At 42.5% G+C, this 22796-nt stretch overlaps 1 protein-coding gene across 21 annotated transcripts in view; it reads right to left on the bottom strand.

Annotated features, from left to right (window-relative positions):
- The window catches only part of ptprda (protein tyrosine phosphatase receptor type Da), a 414186-nt gene that overhangs the window by 62062 nt on the left and 329328 nt on the right, over positions 1–22796 (bottom strand). For all 21 annotated transcript variants that reach the window (XM_087837434.1, XM_087837442.1, XM_087837449.1 and 18 more), the window contains 2 exons: positions 12216–12361; positions 9998–10139 (listed from right to left, as the gene is read on the bottom strand). In XM_087837434.1, the coding sequence (XP_087693560.1) occupies positions 9998–10139; positions 12216–12361 (288 nt within the window). The remainder of the gene's footprint in view (positions 1–9997; positions 10140–12215; positions 12362–22796) is intronic.

Raw genomic sequence — 22796 nt, 5'->3', positions numbered from 1 at the left:
CTCACCTAATGCCTGAAATTATGAGGAAAGCATTGTAGAGTCAATCTATTAATCACAGGCAACCCCCCCTCCACCCCCACGAGAAAGCCTTCACACGTGAACAATTTCCTCATTCAGAGTGACTTTGGAGAAATAGTTGTAAAACTTTTAAGTCAACATTTTTCTTTCATTAAATTATTTCATTATGCTCATTTCCAGCTCCAGCTAGATTAGACTTGCATGATTCACTGTTCAGAATAATCGTGGTTAATCTTTCGCCTCGGAGCTGATCATCTGTTACCTGAGGTCACTTGTTTTAGCTCATCTCGCTTTAAATCTTGCCTTTTAGTCAGCTTTCTACGGACTGGCTCCTCCAAATCAACAGCAGGAAGGTGAGATCATGTGATACAAAAGCCAAATTACACGTATTTCACATTTGCAATTTTCTTGTATCCCGACAAAAACAATACCCATGTTTCAGCTTTCAGCCTCTCCCTTTAGGGGTCGCCACAGCGGCTCATCTGCCTCTATCTCCATCTCTTCCTCTGTCACATCAACCCTCTTCACGTCCTCCTTCACTACATTTTCTCTGTGGTCTTTCCCTCCTGCCTGGCAGCTCCATCTCCAACTTCCTGTCCTCCTCTGCACATGCCCAAACCATCGCAGCCTTGAGCCTCTAAGAATAACTTATGTTGAGCAATCAAATTAGAGTATTCTTGTTATTAATTTGTCCACAACGCCCTTAAAACACAGCTGGAAGGTTCACACTGACACGACGTGAGGTCCACAGAGAGAGCAGCTTTGGTTTTTACAGTTCGATAGAAAATATTGGGTGGAAAAATGATTTCTTTTTTTTAAAAAAAGCTTTAAAGTGACCCAACAAAATGTCCCTCCAAGCCTGCCTTCCCCCATAGACTTTGTTTTTTTTTTATGGCCGCTGCTGCTGGGGCAGATTGGATCAGCCAAGCAGAGGGCATGCAACAGAGATGTACGCCACTTCTGGCAAGGCGACCCAACTCTCCGTAGGCCCAATGTCATTCATAAACATGACGGATTAGCTGTGATATTCCTCCATTTACAACATAAGCGAAGGGAGTGGGAGGAAGAGAATGAAAGCAGAGAGGGAGTGTTAGTGTCGGATGCCCCTTAGGGGTAGCGCTAAAATGGATGGGTAAAGAGCGAGATGAAAAGGAGAGATGAAGCAGGAAGGGCGGAGAGGGGGCCTTTCTCTACAGGCCTGGCTGGGCAAGCAGCAAGACAGGCAGGAAGCCAAGCACAAAGCTACATTTACACTCAGATGCCCCCCCACTTATTTTTTTCGTTGTTGCTTTACAGACTACATGTCAGCTCAGCCAGATGTACTGTTCTGAGTAAAGATCACCTAGGGGTAAGGTAGAGAGGGAGGTTGAGACCTGCTCTACCTTCAATCAAGTCTTTCTTTGTCTTTTGCTTTCGCCCCTGTTTACCGGCTCCATCAGTCTGGATCCAGTTCATCCCGGGGTTTAAATTTGCTTTACGTCGAGGACTCTCTCGATCAGTCTTTTTGCGTCTCCCGCCTCCGCGTTCGCTTATGTCCTTCTCCCGCCCTCTTCAGGATTTTACTTTGCATATTCCATTTGCTGGTTGTTACCCTGAGCAATGATTCCATTTACTCCAGAAAACAGTGTCCCATTTATTTAGTTGGAAAGGAAGAAAGAAAAAAGAAATATTCTTGTGGATGTCTTCCATCCACATTTTTTTCCCAACTATTAGTAATCAGCAGAGGAGGGAGCAAACTATTTGACAGCCCTTTCAGCTATTTGCCAAACACAAAGGCAAAATGGATGTCATTTAGTCCCTCTCAACATCATGAGATGCACCTTAGGAAGCCTCTTCTTCTTTTTTTCTCCCTTTATTTATTTATTTTTTAGCTTTTTCTTAACAGTCCATCAACCCTCATTTGATCCTCCTGAGTGCATTAAGCATTCACAAATAAAGAGGACGTGGAAGGGAATATATAAACAACCGCACGCTACCTTCTCCTTAGAGACGCCTCCATTCTCACCAACGCTCCTGTCACTTTGAAGCACAGACATCTGTTCCGCTTTTATGTCTCAGGCTTAGTCACTGTATATTTACCCTCTCTCCGCCCACTTGGGATAACTATATGTTTGAAACTTTAAGTTTAATAAAGCATCAACATTTATCATAAAACAACGTTGCCTCATTCGTCTTATCGGTTCAGGGGCAGCTGATGAAGGCCAAAGCCAGAAGCCGGAGTCAGTGGGAGCTCAGGAGAGCATCGGCGACTAGGTGAGGTTTCCTAGCAGGCAGCAAAAAAAGACAGACGGCGAAACCGTGAGACGCTGAGTTGCTTCATTAACCTTCGTGTACTGTACATTGAGAAGCAAAGGTTAGGCTATCTTTAAGGGTTATGCCGTGGTATCGGTAGACTCAGACGAACACTCTGGGAGACGTATAAAAGGAGTGGTATAAATGTCTGAGGAAGCTGACTTTTATACAAGTTCACTTCCTCCCGAGAAAGGAAAAACCTAGCACCAGCCATTTCAATAATTTATATTTCTAAAAGCTTACTAGCAGGAGAGGGGGGTATAGAGATTATTCATGCTTGCTAACATCCTGCAGAGAGGACCTCTTGGCTCTCAAAGAGCCCTAATGGAAAATGGGGTTGTATCAGGCTTTTCAAATTTAGCAGACAGGCATTCTCCTCCAAAAGCGACTGCGGGAGATGGGTGTCACAGCAGGCGGGTTCTGACATCGTTTTATCACGGATATTGCTATATTGCTTTAAGTTTTGAGATTTGACAGGTGCGCTCAAAGATGATGAAACAGGCAACGACAAAAATATGAGGTTTCATCCCCCTTTGCTTCGAATTAGTCACCGCATTTATTCTTAATATAACACATGTACGGGGAGGGTGCAGTAGCACAAAATTAATTCTTGACGCATCACTTTTCACCAAAGTTGTTTGGTTGTAATTAGCAAGCAACCTTACATGGCTTGAGAAGTTTCTCAAGATCATTAGATGCATTTAGGATGACCCTGCAGTACCAATTAATCTAGTAGAAAATTACTTTTGAGTGCAGCTAAGATCAAAGCTGCTAACATTAGCACCCCTCGACTACCTGGCTCAGACTTACACACTCCTCATTTTATGACCTTGTGTCCCTCCTAGTTTAGCCAAAGGAGTATTCCTGATTAAATATATGTTATGCTCTGCCATATAGTGCAGCGATACCAGCTGCACCCTGTCTTTCAGGAAGCCGGCCTTTGGGTAACTTGCGTGTTTGAGGTAGTGGAGAACTCTCTTGTTTTTCCCAGTGTGCAGCACAAGTACCAGCAAGTAGCAGCAGCCACTGTGCAATGCATGCTGATAGGGGTAGTTAAGTTACTGCAGACAGCTATAAAGTGTTTCCTAGGGTTTCATTATGACAGATATTGCATTTAAAAGCTAGCCTACAGGTCATGCTAGAATTAATTAGCTGAAAAACGGAGGTTTCTCACAGTCAATGATATTACGTAATGTGCACAAACAGTGATTGTATTTTATCGCGCTCGCGAAGTGACGGTAAAAATGTATGAATTCATATCTGATCTCATGGTCGACATAAATGTTTCTCTAAACATGTAGATGATCTAAGAAATGTTAGCATGTCAATAGATTCATATAAGATGGTAAACATCCTAAACAGAATGCCCTCTAAGCCGGTTGTCAGATGCTAGTTTGTATTATGCTCGGTGCTTAAGCTAAACCTTACAAACTTCTACTGAAGAGTCTTAGCATGGTTGCCAAATCTCAGACTACAGCTTGTGAGACATGCTTTTTATCTGCATTATTATGCTCTCACGATGCCCAAACAAGTCTCACACAAAATAGGAGGAAGATTCAAAGGAAGCCCATCATGAAAAGGGTTAGATTAAAAAGCTTTTTTAGCATTTGCCTCACAGCCAAACACATAATTTCAACCCCAGTCCTTCGTAGATGTGCCTGAAATGCACAAAGACTTAAATTGTTACCTTAACTCATTGTCTTAGGTCATGTTATAAGTTGCATTAGGTTATATTATATTAGGTTTAAAACTGGAGATCGACCATAAGTCTCTTATTGCAATACGTTAGAGCTAAAATAAGAAATAGGAGACTGCACTAGAACATTTAATTGATGTGGATTCCTGAAAAAGAAGTGAGTATTAAAGGTCAGCATTGAGTGCTGTTTGATCTGGTTACATTACAATACCTCTCATTTATATTGCATTCAAAATCAAACCAATTTGATAAAGTTTGAGAACTCTATTTGATATTTTTTGAGCCTGATGTATCCAACATTTTGCTGCAGGGATTTTTTTAAAATTATTCATTTATTTATTTATTTATTTTGAAAAGCCCCGATAACAAAGGGCTTATTGTACATTACTACTGAAGTTTTTCGTGCTGCAAGAAACAGAACCGATTTGTTTTGTTCTACCCCTCAGCCTCCTGGTAGACACACCTGTGGCATCAATTTCCAAATCCTAGGTCAACTTGTTCTGAAGTTATCGAGATTTTCAGACAACGTGACCTCTCACTTTTAGGTCAAGATCACTGAGATTCAGACTCATCTGAGAATTTTACTAGATGCATCTATGGTATCAACTTGAAGCTCCTACGATGCCTCGTTCTCGAGTTATTGCATTCACAAACGTAGGTGCTTAACCTGTGCCCCCGGCAGGGTGACAACGATACCCCACCAACCTTTTACAGCTGAGGGGTAAAAAGTGTTGGATGGATCAATTCTTTACTCATAAAACTGAAAAACATATAAACATTTTACAAGACCTTTGTCGTTATTATGCAAGCATAGCGAAGTTACATTTATTCTGACCTCACATGTTAAGTAAAACTTCTGTAAGTTTGAATAACAGACAAATGCTGACACACAAAAAGTGTCATAAAAAGTATCAAATCTAAGAAGTGCATACATATTTCTTTTAATAAAATTCTTCATTTTCAAGTTACATCATTAAAAAGGAGACAATAGAACAACAGGAGCGCATGTAAAATATATATTTTATAATAGTGGCCATAATAATATAATAATGGTCTAAACAATGAGTTATTTACAGACTATGTAATGTAGAAAAAGTAAATAATAGAACTATGCAGGGTTTTATCTTCAATGTGAAGCTTTTTCTGCAAATTCCAGTTTGATTTACACTTTTTAGGCTTTCAGCTGTGACACAGAGGCCGTTCTCAAGTCAGCATTAAATTCAGCACAAAAATGGTGCACTCTGTACTCTGATAGTGAATGAGGAAACTGTTCGCACAGTAAAATCAATCGTGACCCTATTACGGGCCGATGCTGCTGCGAGGCCTCTGTGGAGGACAGCGGCATCTACGGCCAGGAAGCAAACACAAAACGTGCATTCCTCATTTGTCTGAATCAATAATTATTAATCTGTGTGGCCGAGTTTTGTTTTATTAAAATAAATACAAAGCCGAAACACGTGCAGAGTTATCTATCACGGTCTGAGTGCAGTCAGAGAGCGTCTAAGGCACCAGCAGATGTTTTCTCACATGCTACGTGGCTGCAAAAGTCCCAACATCCATCTTGCAAGCAGCACTTTTTGTTTTAAATCATCCCGCATACAATACAGATAATGATCGGCTCTCGTGATTAACCACGCAGCACGTTATAGAGGGGTTTGAGGGATAATCCTTTTTTTTCCTTCTTCTCCTTCTCTTTTACTTTCCCGTGAAGATCAATTTCGTCGAGGACAGTCAACTCCATCTTTTTAATTACAATAACGAATAACTTGTCATTACGTGCTCCATTTTTGTGACGTATGATGGAGCGAAGTTGAGAAGTAGCATCAAGGCCAAATCCCCAGCAATGTGGCTATTTTATGAAACATCTAATGATGATAATCGACTCTCTGTGACGCTTCCAGCATTGCTGGGAAAAGCTGTTTGTGAGGGGAAAAAAATGTGCTGCAGATATAATGACTAGTTAGCAACCGCATGAAATGTTGGTGGCCTCTGAAAAGCCAGAGACTGCGAAGAAAAGGAGTTTAACAATCTAAGTGTTGTACAAGGATGAATCTGCTTTGACTGAGCAAAAAAAACAAAACAGAAAAAGTGTTCAGATAAGTTTCATACTTATAAACTCTTACAACAAGTCAGCATGTCATCCCAGCACCATTTCCTTGGAGGAAAAGTGTACTTTCCTAACAAAATTGAGTGTTTCCATGCGGCAGCTCAGGTCTTGCCTTCTATAGAGCTCCCGCCAGTAAACCAGAGAATTGCATGGTAGCTGCTACTGCTCCCCCTCCTCTCCTGTTTTTTTCCTTTTGCAAGCCACTGATCACAAACACGGTAATTTTACAATGGTCACTTGCTTTCTACCGACTGCTACGCTTACTCTGGCGAGACAGCTGACACAGCATTTATCTTCCCGAGCAATTTGAGCATGCAGACCAGTTTTTTGTTCATCTTGCACTCTGCACTTGTTAGAAGCGGTGCAAGAGCATACAAATGAAAAATGGCATTTAGGCGGAGGTGTTAAGGTACATTTTAATCCTTATTATGACTCCAAATTTGCTCATTTTTGCTTCACAGGCAGGTTTCTGTCGACCCACGTGCTGTGGATGTCGGCGTATAAAGCCTGGAATATCAATTAGGCAGGTATTGGCGTCTTTTATTAAGAGTGGAGACTGTTTCTTTTTTCCCCCCCATAACAACGACAAAGAGCCCGGAGTATACATTGTCTATGAATAATCACTGATCATGTAGCGGCGCTTTCATTGCATGTGGAAAGATCCGTCTCAGCTACACAGCCCTGCACCATTCCATACAAATGGAAATGATGCATTCTATTTTTCCGTCACAGGAGAGCGGCTTCCCATTTTCCGCTCCCACTGTCAAGTTGTGCACAGCTGCATAAGTTTGCCTGCTTGTGTGCGGGGCACAGGAAATGGTTGTTGACAGCATAATGGGAGTATGAGGATGAAATATAAATCCTTAATCACGCCTGAATCATGAACTGCAGCACTCAAATGTACACATCATTCTGCTGGAAGTGCCGCTAGCAAAGCGTCTAGACACCGTGCGATGTTTTGTCTACATTTTCAGGTGTTGTTCATGTTTACTTTCAGTTAACCGTCTAAAGGTGTATACTCGTTGTAGACGCCTCGCCGTGAGCATGTCCACGCTCATGGAGAAGATTAAACATCGCTTTTGCTGAAATCGTATGCCGGCCATGACACCCAAAATGTGCCGCTTCTTCATTTTTCAATCTCTTCGTGTCATTCTCAATTACCAAGCAAATCGGGACGACCCTAATTCAAAGACATGAATCACGTATGAGTCGGGTCATCTCACAGTTAATCGAAACACAGAACCCCCACCCGTACAAAAAAGAAAAGGAAAAGAAAGTGCAATAAGTAAAGCCGCACCTCATGCCGGGGCCTGGCGGATTTGACTTGGAACATCATTACGTTTCCGAGTTCGCCTTTCATGCAAATCGCTTCTCTAAAGCTTGGAAGTTCATTACTAATGGCGCTTCCCATCAAGTTGGAGGCCCATTGGAATACTAATATCCCCTGGTATTTGTCACCTCAAGTCCCCTCTTCTCATAACACGGCAATTACAAGAATGTGCTTTTCCTTCATGAAATTAGGCATCGCCCCCTGTGGCGAGCTTCCCACAACAGATGCTTTGCAGTCGTTTCCACAGACCATTGGAGCCTAAATGAACTACATGAACAGTCACTTTATATGTATTAGGCCTGGTGCAGTAGCACTTATCTTTATTTGCTTATTTATCTCTCCAGGCCTGCATCACACACTTGTGTGTAACTTCGGCATTTCTCCAGTGAAATAAATTTTTCATCTTGGTGACAGACGAGCGTTCGAAAAAAAATCTGCTGAAGTTTATGTCGTGTGGAATGAAACTAGCAGTGCCGTACTGTACGGAGCACTTTTGGAGGTAGGAAGCTTTTTGGGCTTCTAAATCATTTATAGCACACTCTTGAGGTAACGCTGTGCGCTTCATATAGTACTACGCTTTTACAATACGGCGTGTCGGCACATTTCTACCTTGCGCTGAACACAAGTCAGCTTGTCTTTGAGTAGCGTTTGCAACTTGAACACGTGTGTGTGGTACGCTGTGTGTATAATCTGCAATACCAATGAAGGAAAATGTCTTATTACATTTATCACAGGTACATGAAGCTGTGACTGTTATGTGTCCAACTGGTGCTACTGCTCATACTTATTATTAATGTATTCATTTATTATTAGTTTCATGACCTGTGCTCAATCCTCAAACTCACTGTATATTAAACTCCTGTTATTCCACAGCAGCGGTCGTATACTGAAGTGAAATCAACATATATTTATATTTTTTTTAAATTCCAGATTATCAGCTAAATCCTCACAGAGTCAATATTTCACGTATCCACAGGAAGCAACGTGAAAGAGCACAACTTTATATTTGCACCAAAGCAGAGGAGGAAAAAGCTCGGCCCCATTTTTCTATTTTTTTTTTTTTTCCAGCCGTGATAGGCCTCTACTCACCTTCAATACATTGATGGGAAAGGAGAGCGAGCAGAAGAGCAAAATGGAAATGGTAATAAACATGCTAATGCTAGGCCGCGGAGCCGGGAAGAGCAGCTTCTACCCATCCCTCAGCTATCTATTTGTGTGTGTGTGTGTGTGTGTGTGTGAAGGGAAAATACAGAGATAGAGGCAGAGCGAGAGTGAAAGGGAAGGGGAAATGCACAATATTGCATGTGAGTGAGAGCATGCACACGTGCACACGCGTCTCACACACACACACTCACTTTGTGCTCCAGAGTAAACAGGAGAAAGCTGCATTTGAACGTGCCACCTTTCTCTTTCAATCGGCCTCTGGAGACAGTGCAAAGGGCCTTTTGTTGGCTCACTGGTGAGATAAGAAGCGAGTGGAGGGAGGAAGGGCTGTGTGTGTGTGTGTGTGTGTGTGTGTGTGTAGGGGGGTGCTTCAGAGACTCGCAGTGCCAGCTTTTTTTCTATAGGATGGAAGCACCCCTCTCAATAGGAACTCATTTGCCATGTTGTGTAATTGTGGCACATAATGGAGCGCACCTCATTCAAGCAGCCCAAGGCTTTTTCTTTTTTTTCCTTCTAAAGCCATTTTCTCCATTCACAGTCAAACAAGTCATGTTTTAGAGAGATATTACGCAGCCTTTTGAGCTCAGGGCCACCACATATTTGCCTCTGAATGGGATGTTATGTGTAATCAAGATAAAATTTTGTTCACTGCTCCTTATAAAAGAGCCACTGTCATCGCAACTCGATATTTGTCATCCGACTTTTACCCGCACCGCTCGCTGAAAGTAAACAAAGTGGCTGACCTTTCCCGCCCGGGTTGCTATGCACGTTCATGTAGAGGGGTGTGCGCGGCGTGTTAACAGCCACTGGTCCGCTGGAAGGCGCTGACTTTGAGCCAACCTGCCGCCGCAACGCCGCTCGGAACAATATACGGCGGTTAATCGCGTGAGAACGCGCCGCTTTGTTTTCTGCACGGTCAAATGAATATCAAAGCTGAAGTGCAGGAGATGAAAAATGACTGATTTGAAAATTATTGCTGAGCTTTTCCATTAAACCACTGCAGGCTAGGAATAGATGGCTATTTGCATAATTTAACTGGCATCTTAATTATTGTGTCAGAAATCTGTATGCAAATGACTTAAGTCACTTAAAAACGGAAACTTAGTTGGCTAAATGGCTAATGGACTAAATCTTATCAAGTTAGAATGCACAACGTGAGTGTAACCGAAGTCTGAAAGTGGGCTTGACTGTGCAGAGTGACGGTGAAAATAAAGGAAAATTAAAAAAAAAAAGAGGGCAGGAAAGACATCAAACAGATAAATTCAAGCTTACCTGGGTTAGTTGGAAGAAAAGGGTGCATTAGTAGTGTGTGTATGTGTGTGTGTGTGTGTAGTAGGGAGGGTTGGTGGTGGCTTTTTCTTTGCTTGTCGGGCTGTTGAGAGGGACCTACCACGTAAAACAGTGAGTCTGGTGGTAGCGCTCGTCTCTCCAACACTGTTGGAGGCGACGCATTCGTATATGGCTTCGTCTCGGGGCGTGCGCAACGGCTGAATTCTCAGCACTGAACCAGAGCCATCGTCGAACTCAATCACCTGCAGGTGCGAGAGACAGGATATGTTAAAGGAGATTTTTTTGTTCACAATGGGTGAGGGACCTTCTGCAGAAAAAAAAGAGAAAAAAAACAACAAAAGAAAAGAAAAACAAGAAAGAAAGAAACAGAAACAACACTGTCGAGGACATTTAGCTAACAACACTGATGGTGACTGACACAATGTGCTGTCTATGACAGGAAAGCTGCTGCCTACCTTACGCTCAACCCTAGTGATTTATGTTCTGATGAATGTTGCACGTTGTTGTTATGTAGATATAGAAAGAGTATCTTTAGAATTTATGCAGGATTATTTTTCTTGTGGCTAATTCGTAGGTGCTAGTTATATTTGATTTAAACAAAAACTAGCATACTCTTTGTGGTTAGGCACGGAGTCCATTTGTTATGTGTTCAGCTGTAAATTGCTGGATATCTACTTAAGCGCTGTGCAAGACTTTATAAAATAACCAATGAGGCTGACTAACTTTAAGAATGGGGAATTTTTTTTATTTTATTTTATTTTATTTTTTTTATCTTGGTCAGACAAATTTTTGCCTGGACTTGAGGTGGCAGAGAATTGAAACCTGAACGTGTCCCACTCTTAAAGTTAACTTTTAAATCCTTTGAAGGAAATGCATCACACTGGATCGTGTCAATGGGACAGAAACAAGCACAAACAGTTAAAGGTGGCTTGATAAACGGTTACGGACAGTTGTACCATGAGGTGAGGTAGTGGTACAAAAAGACAGGATCGACTGCTTTGGACGAACGACACATAAAATGCTGACAAACAGGTGTGGGTTTTTTGGTAGCTTATTCAGCTATGGGTTTGGTTTTTTTTGTTTCGTTTTGCATGCTACACGTTGTATACTCACTGATTTTAGAAAGATCTGTGTGTCATAACTCAATCTCTTTTAAGCATAGAGGTAGATTTCAATAAAAAAAAAGAATAGGCCCGAGAGCTCTGTTGCACACACGCAAACGCTCACGCACTCACTCACGCACGCACGCACACACACACAAGCGCACAGGCCTACGGACATTTTTAAAGTTCACAGTATATCTGAGCATATGTTAGTTAACAATACATTTTAAACATTTCATTGGCCAAGCTAAAGCGGGCGATGTGCAGAAACAGCCTCTTTTCTTAGTCAAAGCCAAAGAGCAAATTAAAAAAAGGAAGTTGTGAGACTTCTAAAAGGGAAATGGGTTTTTGTTAAAAGATGAAGCGGCAGTGCATGATTGAATCGGTGCAGAATGGCAGCTGCCAGCAAGTCCTGTGAGGCGGTGAAGGAATGAAAACTAGCGTGTTAGCATTCAGCGCAACGTGCGATGCAAACGCGATGAACTCTGATAAGATTAGATTTCTGCGGACATGAGATGCAAAGAAGAAGTGGGAAGAGATCTCCAAGCTCCCTTAAGCCATCTTGCTGTGCAGTAGCAAGCAAATATGGCATCTAGGGCAGAGAAGGAGGAAAAAAAAAGTGACACTATGATAGTCCCGAGAACTGACACAGAAATTAATAGAAATCTTATCAGTGTTCTGCGATGATGTGTTGTTTCTCATGGGTATTGAGCCCAAGTGCAGATTAAAGCTGACCAGAAATCAAAGCTTCAGCCAAAATAAGGAGGGCACGACATGCATGTAGATAAAGATGCCACAAAGCAGAAGGATTTTTCCGAAGTGAAAGCGCTACTTCCCCCCCCCCCCCCCCTTTCACTTTGCACGTAGCTGGCAAATGTGGCGCGATGCTAATGGAGGTATCTGGGTCACACCACAAGTTGTGTTGGGTTTTTTCGTGTGTGTTTTTTTTCTTCTATCCAATTGCTCTTTCCTTGTCTTTTATTCAATTACAAATTTGTCCCCAGATCTTTTGTGTACTTGCTCATTAAACCTCATGCATGTTTAAAAGCCTGGCCAGCGTGATTATTAGAGCCTGCTAATGCGTGGTGGCAAGTCAGGGCAAAAGCAAGCGAGGGAGGCTTGGCGGAATGGATTATGTGCAAGCGGAGCCAAAAGCAGTGCTGAAGCATTCCCATTTTTGTCGAGCATTTTACATCAGAACAATAGACCTAATACCTCAAATCTCTGGTTGCTGACTTTCTTCCCCTTCTTGTTCCACACGATCTTCGGCCGTGGATCGCCTGTAGCTTGGCAGATGAAGGATGCTACACCTCCTTGCACGCCTGTTTGGTCATTGGGGGTTCTTAAAAACTTTGGTGGTGCTGAAAAGAGAAGCAGAGAACAAGAAAAGATTGTTTTTAAATGTGAGCATGCTGAGCATTGCAGAGAATGGGCAATTAATCTCTTATCAAGCCACACACACGAGGATTTTGGCATGTGGCTTTTAAGAAGATTGACTTTGGAAGTCAAGACGAGAGCTTATAGAGACTTTATTGTGCAAGTGCAAACAGATCAGCTGCTGAGATCAGGAGTAAAAGGACAGAGGTGTTGGGAGCAGAATGTAGAAAACATTCTCCTGACCCTGGAAGGATTTTGTGAAATCTCCATTGAAGGTTGACTGACTTGAGACTTAGGGTGGATTTTGTTGCGATGGAAGGGAGAAAAGGAAGAAATTAGGCTTATAAAAGCCATTTTCCACTTGTTGTTTTTCATTTGTTCTCAAGAGGAAATTTGGATTTAATTGCCAGTTATTTAGACATAAAGACTTTCACTTGTGTCAAGCCAGAAAAAAGACCACCTCTTATTTCTCTGCCTGTAAACTGTGCTATTGTGATCGCTATGTGATACTGTCATAAAATAAATGGGAGGAAATGCGAGCTAGATGCATGCAGCTACTCCTGTGGTGATTCTGTTGTTCTCCATACAAGCTTTCAAACGAGGCTGCAAAGCCAGTCTATTTTCTGAATTCTTTACTTTGTGAAGAAGTAGTTAATTTAATCGGAACTAGTTGGCAACTGGAACGAGACTCTGATTCAATCCAGTACAATTTTATTTGATATAGCACCAAATCCCAACAGCAGTCGTATCAAGGGGCTTTATATTGTAAGGTAGAGGCCCTACAATAACAGAGAGAAAACGACCCCCTATGAGCAAGCACCTGGCGACAGTGGGAAGGAAAAACTCCCTTTTAACAGGAAGAAACCTCCAGCAGACGGGCAGCAATATGCTGTGACAAGTTGGGGGTGTGGGGAAGGAGACAGGACAAAAACACACCGTGGAAGAGAGACAGAGATTTATAGTAAGTATTCAAGTTCAGGTTAGAAGTGATTAACACATGAGCTAGCTTTTTAGCATCCCTCTGAGACTGGGTGTTTCTGATCAGTAGCATTAGCACCAGGGCTAATATCTCCATGTTATAACATTTCCCCACTTGTTTTCAGAAAAAAGGAGCCTTTTAAATCCATTTAGTTGCAGACATTGCTAATCTGTAGAACATCACTGAATAATAGTGGTGCCCCACACAAATGAGACATAAACCTGATAAGAGCTTTGGAATTCTTTGACTGCTGTTCTTTTCGCTCATAATTGGTCCTTTAATTTGACGCAACAAGTCAAGCGTAAAGGAAGTGAGGATAAAAATGCAAAAAATGCAGCAGGCGAGTGGAGGTGGGAGAACAGAGGAGTGGAAGCGTGTGTGCTTTCTGTGGTCATGGTATGGACGTTTTCAAACCCCATGTGGGCTTTGCAGCGCCGTACGCTAGTATTTGCTTTGGTTTGCACATCAATGAGGTTGTTCCAATCTTATTCCTGCAGAGTGCATTTTTAGAATTACAAGAAAAACGTTCACTGGCCTAAGTCAGGCTTTGTCAGCCATTACAGCCAATCTCAATCCATATTCACTCGCAACAATTCAGTTCTGTCTTGCCTCCCCCCACCCCAGGATAATCAGCCTCTGCCTCACAAGCTGACGTTTCTTTTACAATCGCACCAAAATCCAAAAGCATGAAAGTGATCGGTTATCAAAGGGACCTGGCTTCCCCTGATGAGATTTTGATTGATTTAGACTCCAGCTTTATCATGATCAAGGCTCTTATAATTTCAGTAGCAATAATGTCAGTGCTAAGTCAGACCCCCACCGCCAGTGTTTTCCTCTGAAGCTAGAGTGCCGGCTTCAGTGGGAGGTGCAGCTCCATCTGTCCCCCTGCAGAGCAACTGTTTGCCTTTTATCAATCACTTCAGAAGGCCATTAGAAGCCACACAGCTGCAGTAATGCCAACCATGTGAATCACCTCATCCGAGTGAGCGTGTGTGAGCGAGAACGTGCGACTGTGCTTATTCGCGTGCCTGCCTGTGCGCAGGCTGAATGCCTAGCAGCAGTGTCGGCGACGGCGCTGCGAGCGTGGGACAAATTAACCTGCGGGATTCGCGGAGAGGTGACATAAGATATGCGAGTGGCAATCAAAAGAGCGAACAGATAAACGGGCGAGCAGCTGGGCTTCCGCTGGGCAAGCGAGTCTGGGAAATCGCCTGATCGCCCCTCACGCACACGCACGCGCAGGTTTCTCAGACTCGCACTCTGGTTCACCTGCTGACAGATCAGACAGGTGGGCAGCAGAGTTGACACTGTGTAATTTGTACTTGGCCTAAAGCTCTATTATATCTGCATTTGCGCCTTATCTCATTGACTTGGCCGGGGTGTGGTGCACGTTGGCATGCAGCCAAGAGGGCGCTGATGGGTAATTGATATGCTATTGGGGCTGTTTTCGCTCCCAGGCCATCCATTACGGCTGCGTCGCGTCTCCCTGTGCTGCCTGTAATAGACTTCTACGACATGTACTGGAGATCGGCGCTGGAGTTGAGGGGAAAAGTGTGTGTGTCTGCATCCGTGTGTGTGTGTGGGAGGAGGGGATGTGGGTGGGGGGGGGGGGGGGGGGGGGCTAGTCATAGCACAATGGGGAGTGATTGAGGCGTGACATGGAGGTAATGGTGTTTTCACAGACATGGCCGCTGATATCGCCATCATACCCCCATTTTAGATCTGCGGCTGACAAACATCCATTTTGGTAGGCTCCTCGTACGGCTCCGCGCAGACAGAGGCTGATTGAAACCTCGGCTCTTGTCCGAACAATACCGCGGCTATAACCTTGGCAGCGAGTAGAGGCACGGTCTGTGAGCAAACAGTGTGCAAATTTCACACGCCACAGAGAAACCTTACCAAAGAAACACGATTTTTTTGTTTTGTTTTTATGTCAGCGACTGTGTCAGAAAATGACTTCTGTTGCGGTATAAAAGCATACGAAAGCAGAAAGCAGGGGAGACGTGTCACTTTTTAACTGTAATCATGTTCATTTAAACCAAAAAAAAAAAAAAATTTAATTAACACAGATTAGCTTTTCAACGCGAAGCTAACAATTTAAGAGGCTCCTTTTACCTCGGCTGCGTGTGCGCGCCTCCTTTGAGAGGTAGCCACAATCTACATAAATTAATGCCATGGCTAGGCACCTGGTAATCCACTGCTAAGCTGTCAGTGGCAAACAAATGAGAAGTGTCACAAGCTGAAAGGCTTGTGACACGGGCCTGTTCCTGCCTTCCCTCGAGGTCATTATGTAACCTATCCCATACATAGCCACGGGAAAAGACGAAGCATCCCACAGCTCCATTTTTCATGGTTCAATGTTGTGTTAATAATTTGATGTTTGAGTGAGAACCACGATTGTTCTTCAGAACATCCATGTCCACAGGGCTGAGGGGGCAGACCATTCCCTGACTTTAAATATCTATATTTTTAATGTGTGAACAGAAATGAAAATTGGAAGCCTTGAAACAATGTGGGCTGAAGATGAAATGCATAACTGCTCCTGCTACTGCACACTACCCTTACGACTGGTGAGGTCTTAAAACATTTCAAGTTTTTTTTTTTTCAACCCATCAATCAAGTTTTTTTTTAGCTGATTATAAAGAAATAACGTAAATAAATAACCACAAGGAGTTACGTTTGAGCAGGCACAACATATTACCTACTCTGGAATCGAAAACGGCATATAGATGCCAAAAATTAAACTTGTGGCCGGTATCTTTTGGTAGCCTGTATATAACCGTTATGGTCTGATCTGTGCTGACACTCTGCACCCTGCTGTTTAACAATATGGTGTTACATTGGTGCTAGGCAGCACTAACAAAAAGAGGTGGCTGATCTGCACGAGTCCTTTTCTGGAAACCTATTTAAAGCACGAAGGGAAACTCTGGGATTCATTTGATTCTTTCAAGTTGCAACAGTGCATTGCATTTCGCCCTTCCTCTTTTCTCCAGGGCTACGGCAAATGCCCCATTCAACCACACACAACTGTTGACCCTCAGAAGCGCTGCATTGGTTTGACCGTAATACGGGTTACCAGAATCAGTCATTCACAGAGGTGATGTAGGAGCAACCTTCAGTGCAAATAATTGTTGTGTGATGTTATCTTCCGATATATTTCCGGGGCAGTGCACAAAGAGCCAGTGACACCGGCACTAATGGAAGGATTGGGAGAGCCGCTCCATTTTCTTTTCTGCTCAAACTTGGATTTCAAACAAAAAGTAAGAGGTGTTGGACCTAAATGGAAATTTCTTCTCTTCTTGATAAATCCCAATCCAAATGAATAAAGGATGCAAACGTGTTTATTAACTGCAAAACCCATTTAAAAGTCAAACTCTGACATGACACAGAAGGGGAAACATTTCAAGAAACACTGTCGGTAAACTGACACTGCATAAATAAGCTCACATCTTCAGGTTTTTGTTGGTTTGGTTTGATTTTTTTGTTTTCTGCTTCAAGTACCTGCTGCAGGAAAGCTCTCCGAGCAGCCGACGGTAAAAGTGAGGACTGGGGCTAATGATATCGATTCTTTTTGTATCGTCCCAGTGGGGTTCAGAGGATCTTGCAGATGTGCATTCATTACAAGCCTGTTTGATATCGGCTTAACTCACAGTCAAACACTGCATTTAGAAATGCTGGTTCTCGAAGACATCCGAGTCTGGGTTTCGTTCACAATGGCCAAAACATTCCCAGCTATCAGGATTCGCCGTAGACTTAAGTTTGATCTGCCGAGCCATTAAAGACCATGAATCAAAGAGAGGAAAGAAGAACATTAATAAACCGACTTTTAGCTGAAACCTCTATTGGGCGCACAGACGCCAGTCCAAGACGGCTCGGTTTTCACAATTATACTGACTGACATATTCAATTTCATTTGCATGAAAGGGGCCATTTCCTCTCTGAATCTTTAACTTGCAGGGTGAGGTGGGGTTGCGGAGGGCGATAATTAATCCTAACACATTGGGTGGCAGTCTGCAAATACTCTGCTCCATTTTGGACGTACGCATGGAAGAAAGGAACATTTAAGGATGTCATTAACCTCATTCGACATCTTTAAGCCCCAGCATATCAGCTGTGTGATATTGATGAATTGTCACAATTCGAGCAAGCAACACAAATTAGACTGGAAGGGGCGGCTGGTGTCAGGAGAGGGTAAAAGTGACATATGTGGTATATATATTTATATATATATATATATATATATATATATATGCCTCAGACGTTTGACTTACTTATGACTTATAATCCTTTGAGTATTCTGCAAGTCAAACAGCAGCAGTAACTTTGTTATAATAGTTGAAAAAAGGAAGGTAAACAGTGACGGGCTCATTGGTGATTGTAGTTCAGTTAACTGCCTGCACAAAGTCTAGAGACGTCTGACCTCACGCCAAACACCAAAGCAGAATGTCTTAACAGCAGATGCACAAAAACAGAGCCAAACAACATAAAGGGAGGGCGGGGGAAAAAAAACACAACCCAAAAAGGAACCAAGACAAACCGCACATGCTAATCTTTGGGCACTTCACAGCTCACTATCTGCAGTGTTATGATAAAAAAAAAAATGTATCTCTTATAATGCGGAGGAAACAAACTGTACGCGCTGACAAAGGATCTCGGCAGAAAGAGCGAGAGAGAAAGAATCGGAGCCTAATTAGAACTGTTGGCTGATTTGCATTGCATGCTCATCGGTAATCTTGCCTTAAATGGAATCTGAAATTCTTATTGCAATTAGTGATTACTTGAGAAGGGATATGGCCCCCGAATGATTGTTAATTACTAGATCAGGAATAGTACATTAATTCACTGCAGAGGTTTTAATGCAGTGCAATGATGGGGACCCACTCTTCCATCAATATTGTGCTGCTTGTCACACATAATGAAGTTCATAATGCAAGCCTTCTCCCACACTGCCCCCACCACCACCGCCACCGGCCCCTCCCCACTGCTTAAATGTGCTCTCTAAGCAAAATTTCAAACAGTCATTATGTAAAACTAATCCAATGGAATATACAAAAATGCAGCCTAATGACACATTAATATAGAGACTGCATATAGGTAATAGGGCTGCAGGTCCATTTCCTGATAGGGTCACGGTCTCTTATCTGGCTCATGAGCTAAAGAGAGGCGGATATGAATAAATAAATGTATATCAGTGCATTGAACGTGGCTTTAAAGCCAGAATAAAAGCAGTAGGACGCATAATAGCATGCAAACTCTCCTCTCAAAAATACTCAACCCAGTGACTAAGGCTGCTTAAAAAAACATATTCCGATGGGACTGTCTTAACCCCGGCCGGTGTGTATTACTCATGCTCAGTGGCGCTCCTATGGAAGGTCTGAGCTTCTGGCTACAACTCTGCTGGAGTAAGGGCACTTGTGCACAGACAACAGGAACCGCTTCAAAAAGAATGGCTAATGCTCTTGTCCCACATTCGATGCACTGACAGAATCTCTGATGGGGGGGCAGAAGCGCAAATCGTGCACATATACATGCGTGCACCAGCGCATGCTCTCACGAGTATTCGAGCATTCCTGTTGGATGGCGGAAGCATTGCAAATGGGCGAATGATGTTAATAAATTGACTGACGTGGGGCGACAGAAAATCGTGAAGGGGTCCATTAAATAAGCACATATTGAAGAGAGGCAAGTTGGGATGAGATGGAAGCCGAAGGGGTCCCTGTTCAATTATCATCGTGGATTCATAAAGGCAAAAACCTCTCAGTTCTGGAGAGATGGAACCGCATGGGTTATGCACGCCTCTTCTGCGACGTATCGCGACATTTGCAGAGGAAAACTCTCTCTCTCTCTCTCTCGCTCTCTTCCCGTGCTTATCTTTCTACCAGGCACGCACCCGAAAACAAGCCACCGCCGTCTCCCGAGGGGCACATTAGCGAGGCAGAGGGATCCAGTTTGTCACTTAATAAAACGGCCCACTCAAACAGATGGCTTTGTTCAAACGGCCCCCGACGCTCTAAAAGCAGGGACCGGATCGCCGCCGAGGCAAATCAGACGCAGGAATGCCCACCTCCCTTTGCGGTGGAAACCAAACAGAAGGAAACATATAAATATTGAATTGCACCACTGTTGGCGCGAAACCGTCCGCCTGTGAGAAAAATAAATAAATATGAAGGCTGAAGAAGAAGTGGGAGGTTGGGGGGGCTGGGGGAACACTCAGCTTCCCTGTTGGAAATTCTGAACATCTGGGCTGAGGTTGTCAAAAGCCACTGCAAAAAATATATATATATATAAAAAATAATAATAATACAGAGGGTTCACTTTCAATAAGACTTCATTTTCATCCCTGCTCATTCATTATTTGTTCATTTGTGCATGGATACACAAATCTGGGGCCAATTGGTGTGTGACCATTTGAGGAGAAAACAGTCGAGCAAGAAGTATGAAATTTGGATTTGTTTGTCTTGTTTGTTTTTCCCTCTAACGTCTGAGGGGAGGGGGGTGGGTGGGGGAAGGAGAAAAAAAAAGAAAAGAAAGAACATAGATAAGCAATTCTAATTGTGCAGGCTTACTCTGTTTGGTAGTCAGTGCAGTCTATTTGCAAAAAGTTAATTATCTGATAGGATAGGCAGTGGCAGCCACTAACACAGAAAGCCATTCGTTCATTCTGTTATCCACTAGGCAATGGAACGATTCATTAAATGGCAGTGCTGCAGCAAAATGGCCAGTAGTTATCATGCTGAGGCTGCACAGACTTGAAAAGATGTAAAAAGAAAAAAAAAAGATAAACAGTCTTTGACCGTGTCAGATTATTGTCAATATAATGTGTGTGATTCTTCTAATACAGAAATAATAATAATAATTGTAATAATAATACAAAGATAAAAGATTTTAAATGATGATTTCATTTGTTGAGGGAAAAGGCTATCCAATCTGAGTTCTAGTTCACTAGCCTCACCCTAATTTCTGCCAAATCACTTAAATAAATTCTGTCTGGTGAAGTGAACTAGGCTAGAAGATCTCACAAAGCAACGCATCATGCAAAAATCTAAAGAAACAGATGAGAAACAAGGTCACTGGCATCTATCAGCCAGGAAACTGTTACAAAGCCATTGCCACAGCTTCGGGACCCGAAGCTGCGACAGCCACTACACCACAACTTGGAACAGTGGGAAACCTTTCCAGGAGTGGCCGAATTTACTCCAAGAGCACATCGACGAATCATCCAGGAGGTTACAAAGAAATCAGAACAACAGCTAAAGAACTATGGTCAGAGTTTATGATTCAACCATAAGAAAGAAACTGGGCAAAAATGGCCTCCATGGGAGATTTCCAAGGAGAAAAACCACTGCTGACCAAAAAGAACATCTTGATGATCCCCAAGACCTTTTGGGGAAAAAATATTCTGTGGACTGACAAGACAAAAGTTGAGCTTTTTCAAAGGTTTGTGTCCCGTTACATCTGGCATAAAACTAACACAGCATAAAAACAACAAACATGGTGGTGGCAGTGTGACGGTCAGGGGCTGCTTTGCTGCTTTGGGACCTGGAAGGCTTGCTGTAATTGACAGAACCAAGAATTCTGCTCTTTGCCAGAAAATCCTGAAAGAGAACGCCCGGCCACTATTTCATGCCTTGAAGATCAAGCACAGTTGGGTTATGCAGCAGGACAATGATCCAAAATACACATCTGCATCTGAATGGCCACAAAAATACCCAAAATGATGGTTTTGGAGTGGTAGTCTGGACTCAAATCTGATTGAGATGCTTTGGCAAGATCTTAAAAGGCCGAATATATCGAAAACTCTCCAATGTGGCTGAATTACAACAATTCTACAAAGAAAAGTGGCCAAAATTCTTTAATAGCAATGTGAAAGACTCATTTCCAAGTTATTACAAATGGCTGATTGCAGTTCATGCTGCCAACTGTGGCACGACCTGTTATTAGGTTTAGGGGCAATTAGGTTTTGCACATAAGGCCAAATAGATTAGACGACTTTTTTCCCATTATAAAAAGAAAACTGCATTTTGTATTTTGTCTAATATTAAAATTTGTGATCTGAAACATGTACATGTGACAAATATGAAAATTAGGAAATTAGGAAGGAAACAAATACTAATATATTATTCAATTCCTTTGTGTTTATTGTGTATTTTATATTGTTTCCTATATTGTGTAAAGGAAATCAATATATAGGAAATAGGAAATATATATACATGTATTGTGTATAGGAAATCAAATAACTACCATGTTCAGCCGGCTCTAATCGAGGGAGTATTTCACTATTCTTGGGCCTGCCCTATTTCTTTAAAGCATAAACTTCACATAATTGTCTTGCCCTCAACCACAGAGCGGAAAAGCTTGCCTCATATTTGTCTCCGTAGGAGCAGAGATGGATTATGTAGCAAATAATTCCACAGATTCGACATTGTATATTTAAACAGACTCTAATTTTATGGATAAGCAGTGCCAAGCCATTTCCGATGGATGCCAGTTGCCGGGCCATAAGAAGTGACACATTCCCTGCACTGTGTTTTCTCAGGCGCTTACAGGCAAACTAGCTCATGCTCCAGCAATCCTGCATGATGACAACTGGCTTCCTTTCAGCAGCTCAGCTATCCTGCAAATGCTCCTAAGTTCAGCAAACCAGGTTATACTAATACCAAGCCTTTTAGGAAAATAAACAGACCTTTTATCCTGGTTTCTCCACATCCTCTGTACACCCAACCATCACATTACGCTAGCCTTCACATTCTCATTAAAATAAAATACAAATTCTTAAAAAAAACACACACACAAAAAGAACAAAAAGAAGAAAAAAAATCCAAAATGAGCTCATCTGAGTACTGTTCTCTGCAACCAGCTGTATTAATGGCTATCCTCACACCAAAATCCTATTACTGGGACAAATGATATAAAGGGGAGGTACCACAAACAGTCACTCAAGGACCAAAGTGACCTTTCATAGGCCACTAATTTTATGCAGCAGTGAAGGAATAGTACTGCATATAAAAGAGAGGAAGAAAAATGGTAGTAAGTGGAAGGGTACTGAGATGATAATCACCTTTTCCTTTATGAAGCCAGCCGTGAGTATGATCTGTCAGAAACTGGTGGCATAGCTGTTAGTGACCAGGAATGTAATGACATGTCAATTATGACATATCATGTTTTCTTCCATATGTGAACAGAGTGGAAACTCAAAGCATTGCTGTGTTTTGTGCTTATGTAACTTAAGAAAACCTCCAATAAACCAGAGCCAGATGACTTGGGTTGTCTAGAAGTTTTGGACCCTATGAGAAGATCTCACCAACAGAACAGTGCCACAGAAGCCAGCACTGCTCGGAGCCCATTCAACCTCAGTGCTGAACCAGTCTGCATGTTTCTTCCAAGACTGGAAGAATAAAATTCCAGCCAATTAAATATTTTGTGGAATTCCTTTTGGTAGC

This window comes from Neolamprologus brichardi, chromosome 3 (assembly GCF_056152115.1).
Source record: "Neolamprologus brichardi isolate AB-2024 chromosome 3, ASM5615211v1, whole genome shotgun sequence".
Taxonomy (NCBI): domain Eukaryota; kingdom Metazoa; phylum Chordata; class Actinopteri; order Cichliformes; family Cichlidae; genus Neolamprologus; species Neolamprologus brichardi.
This window is presented reverse-complemented; position numbering and strand designations above follow the sequence as displayed.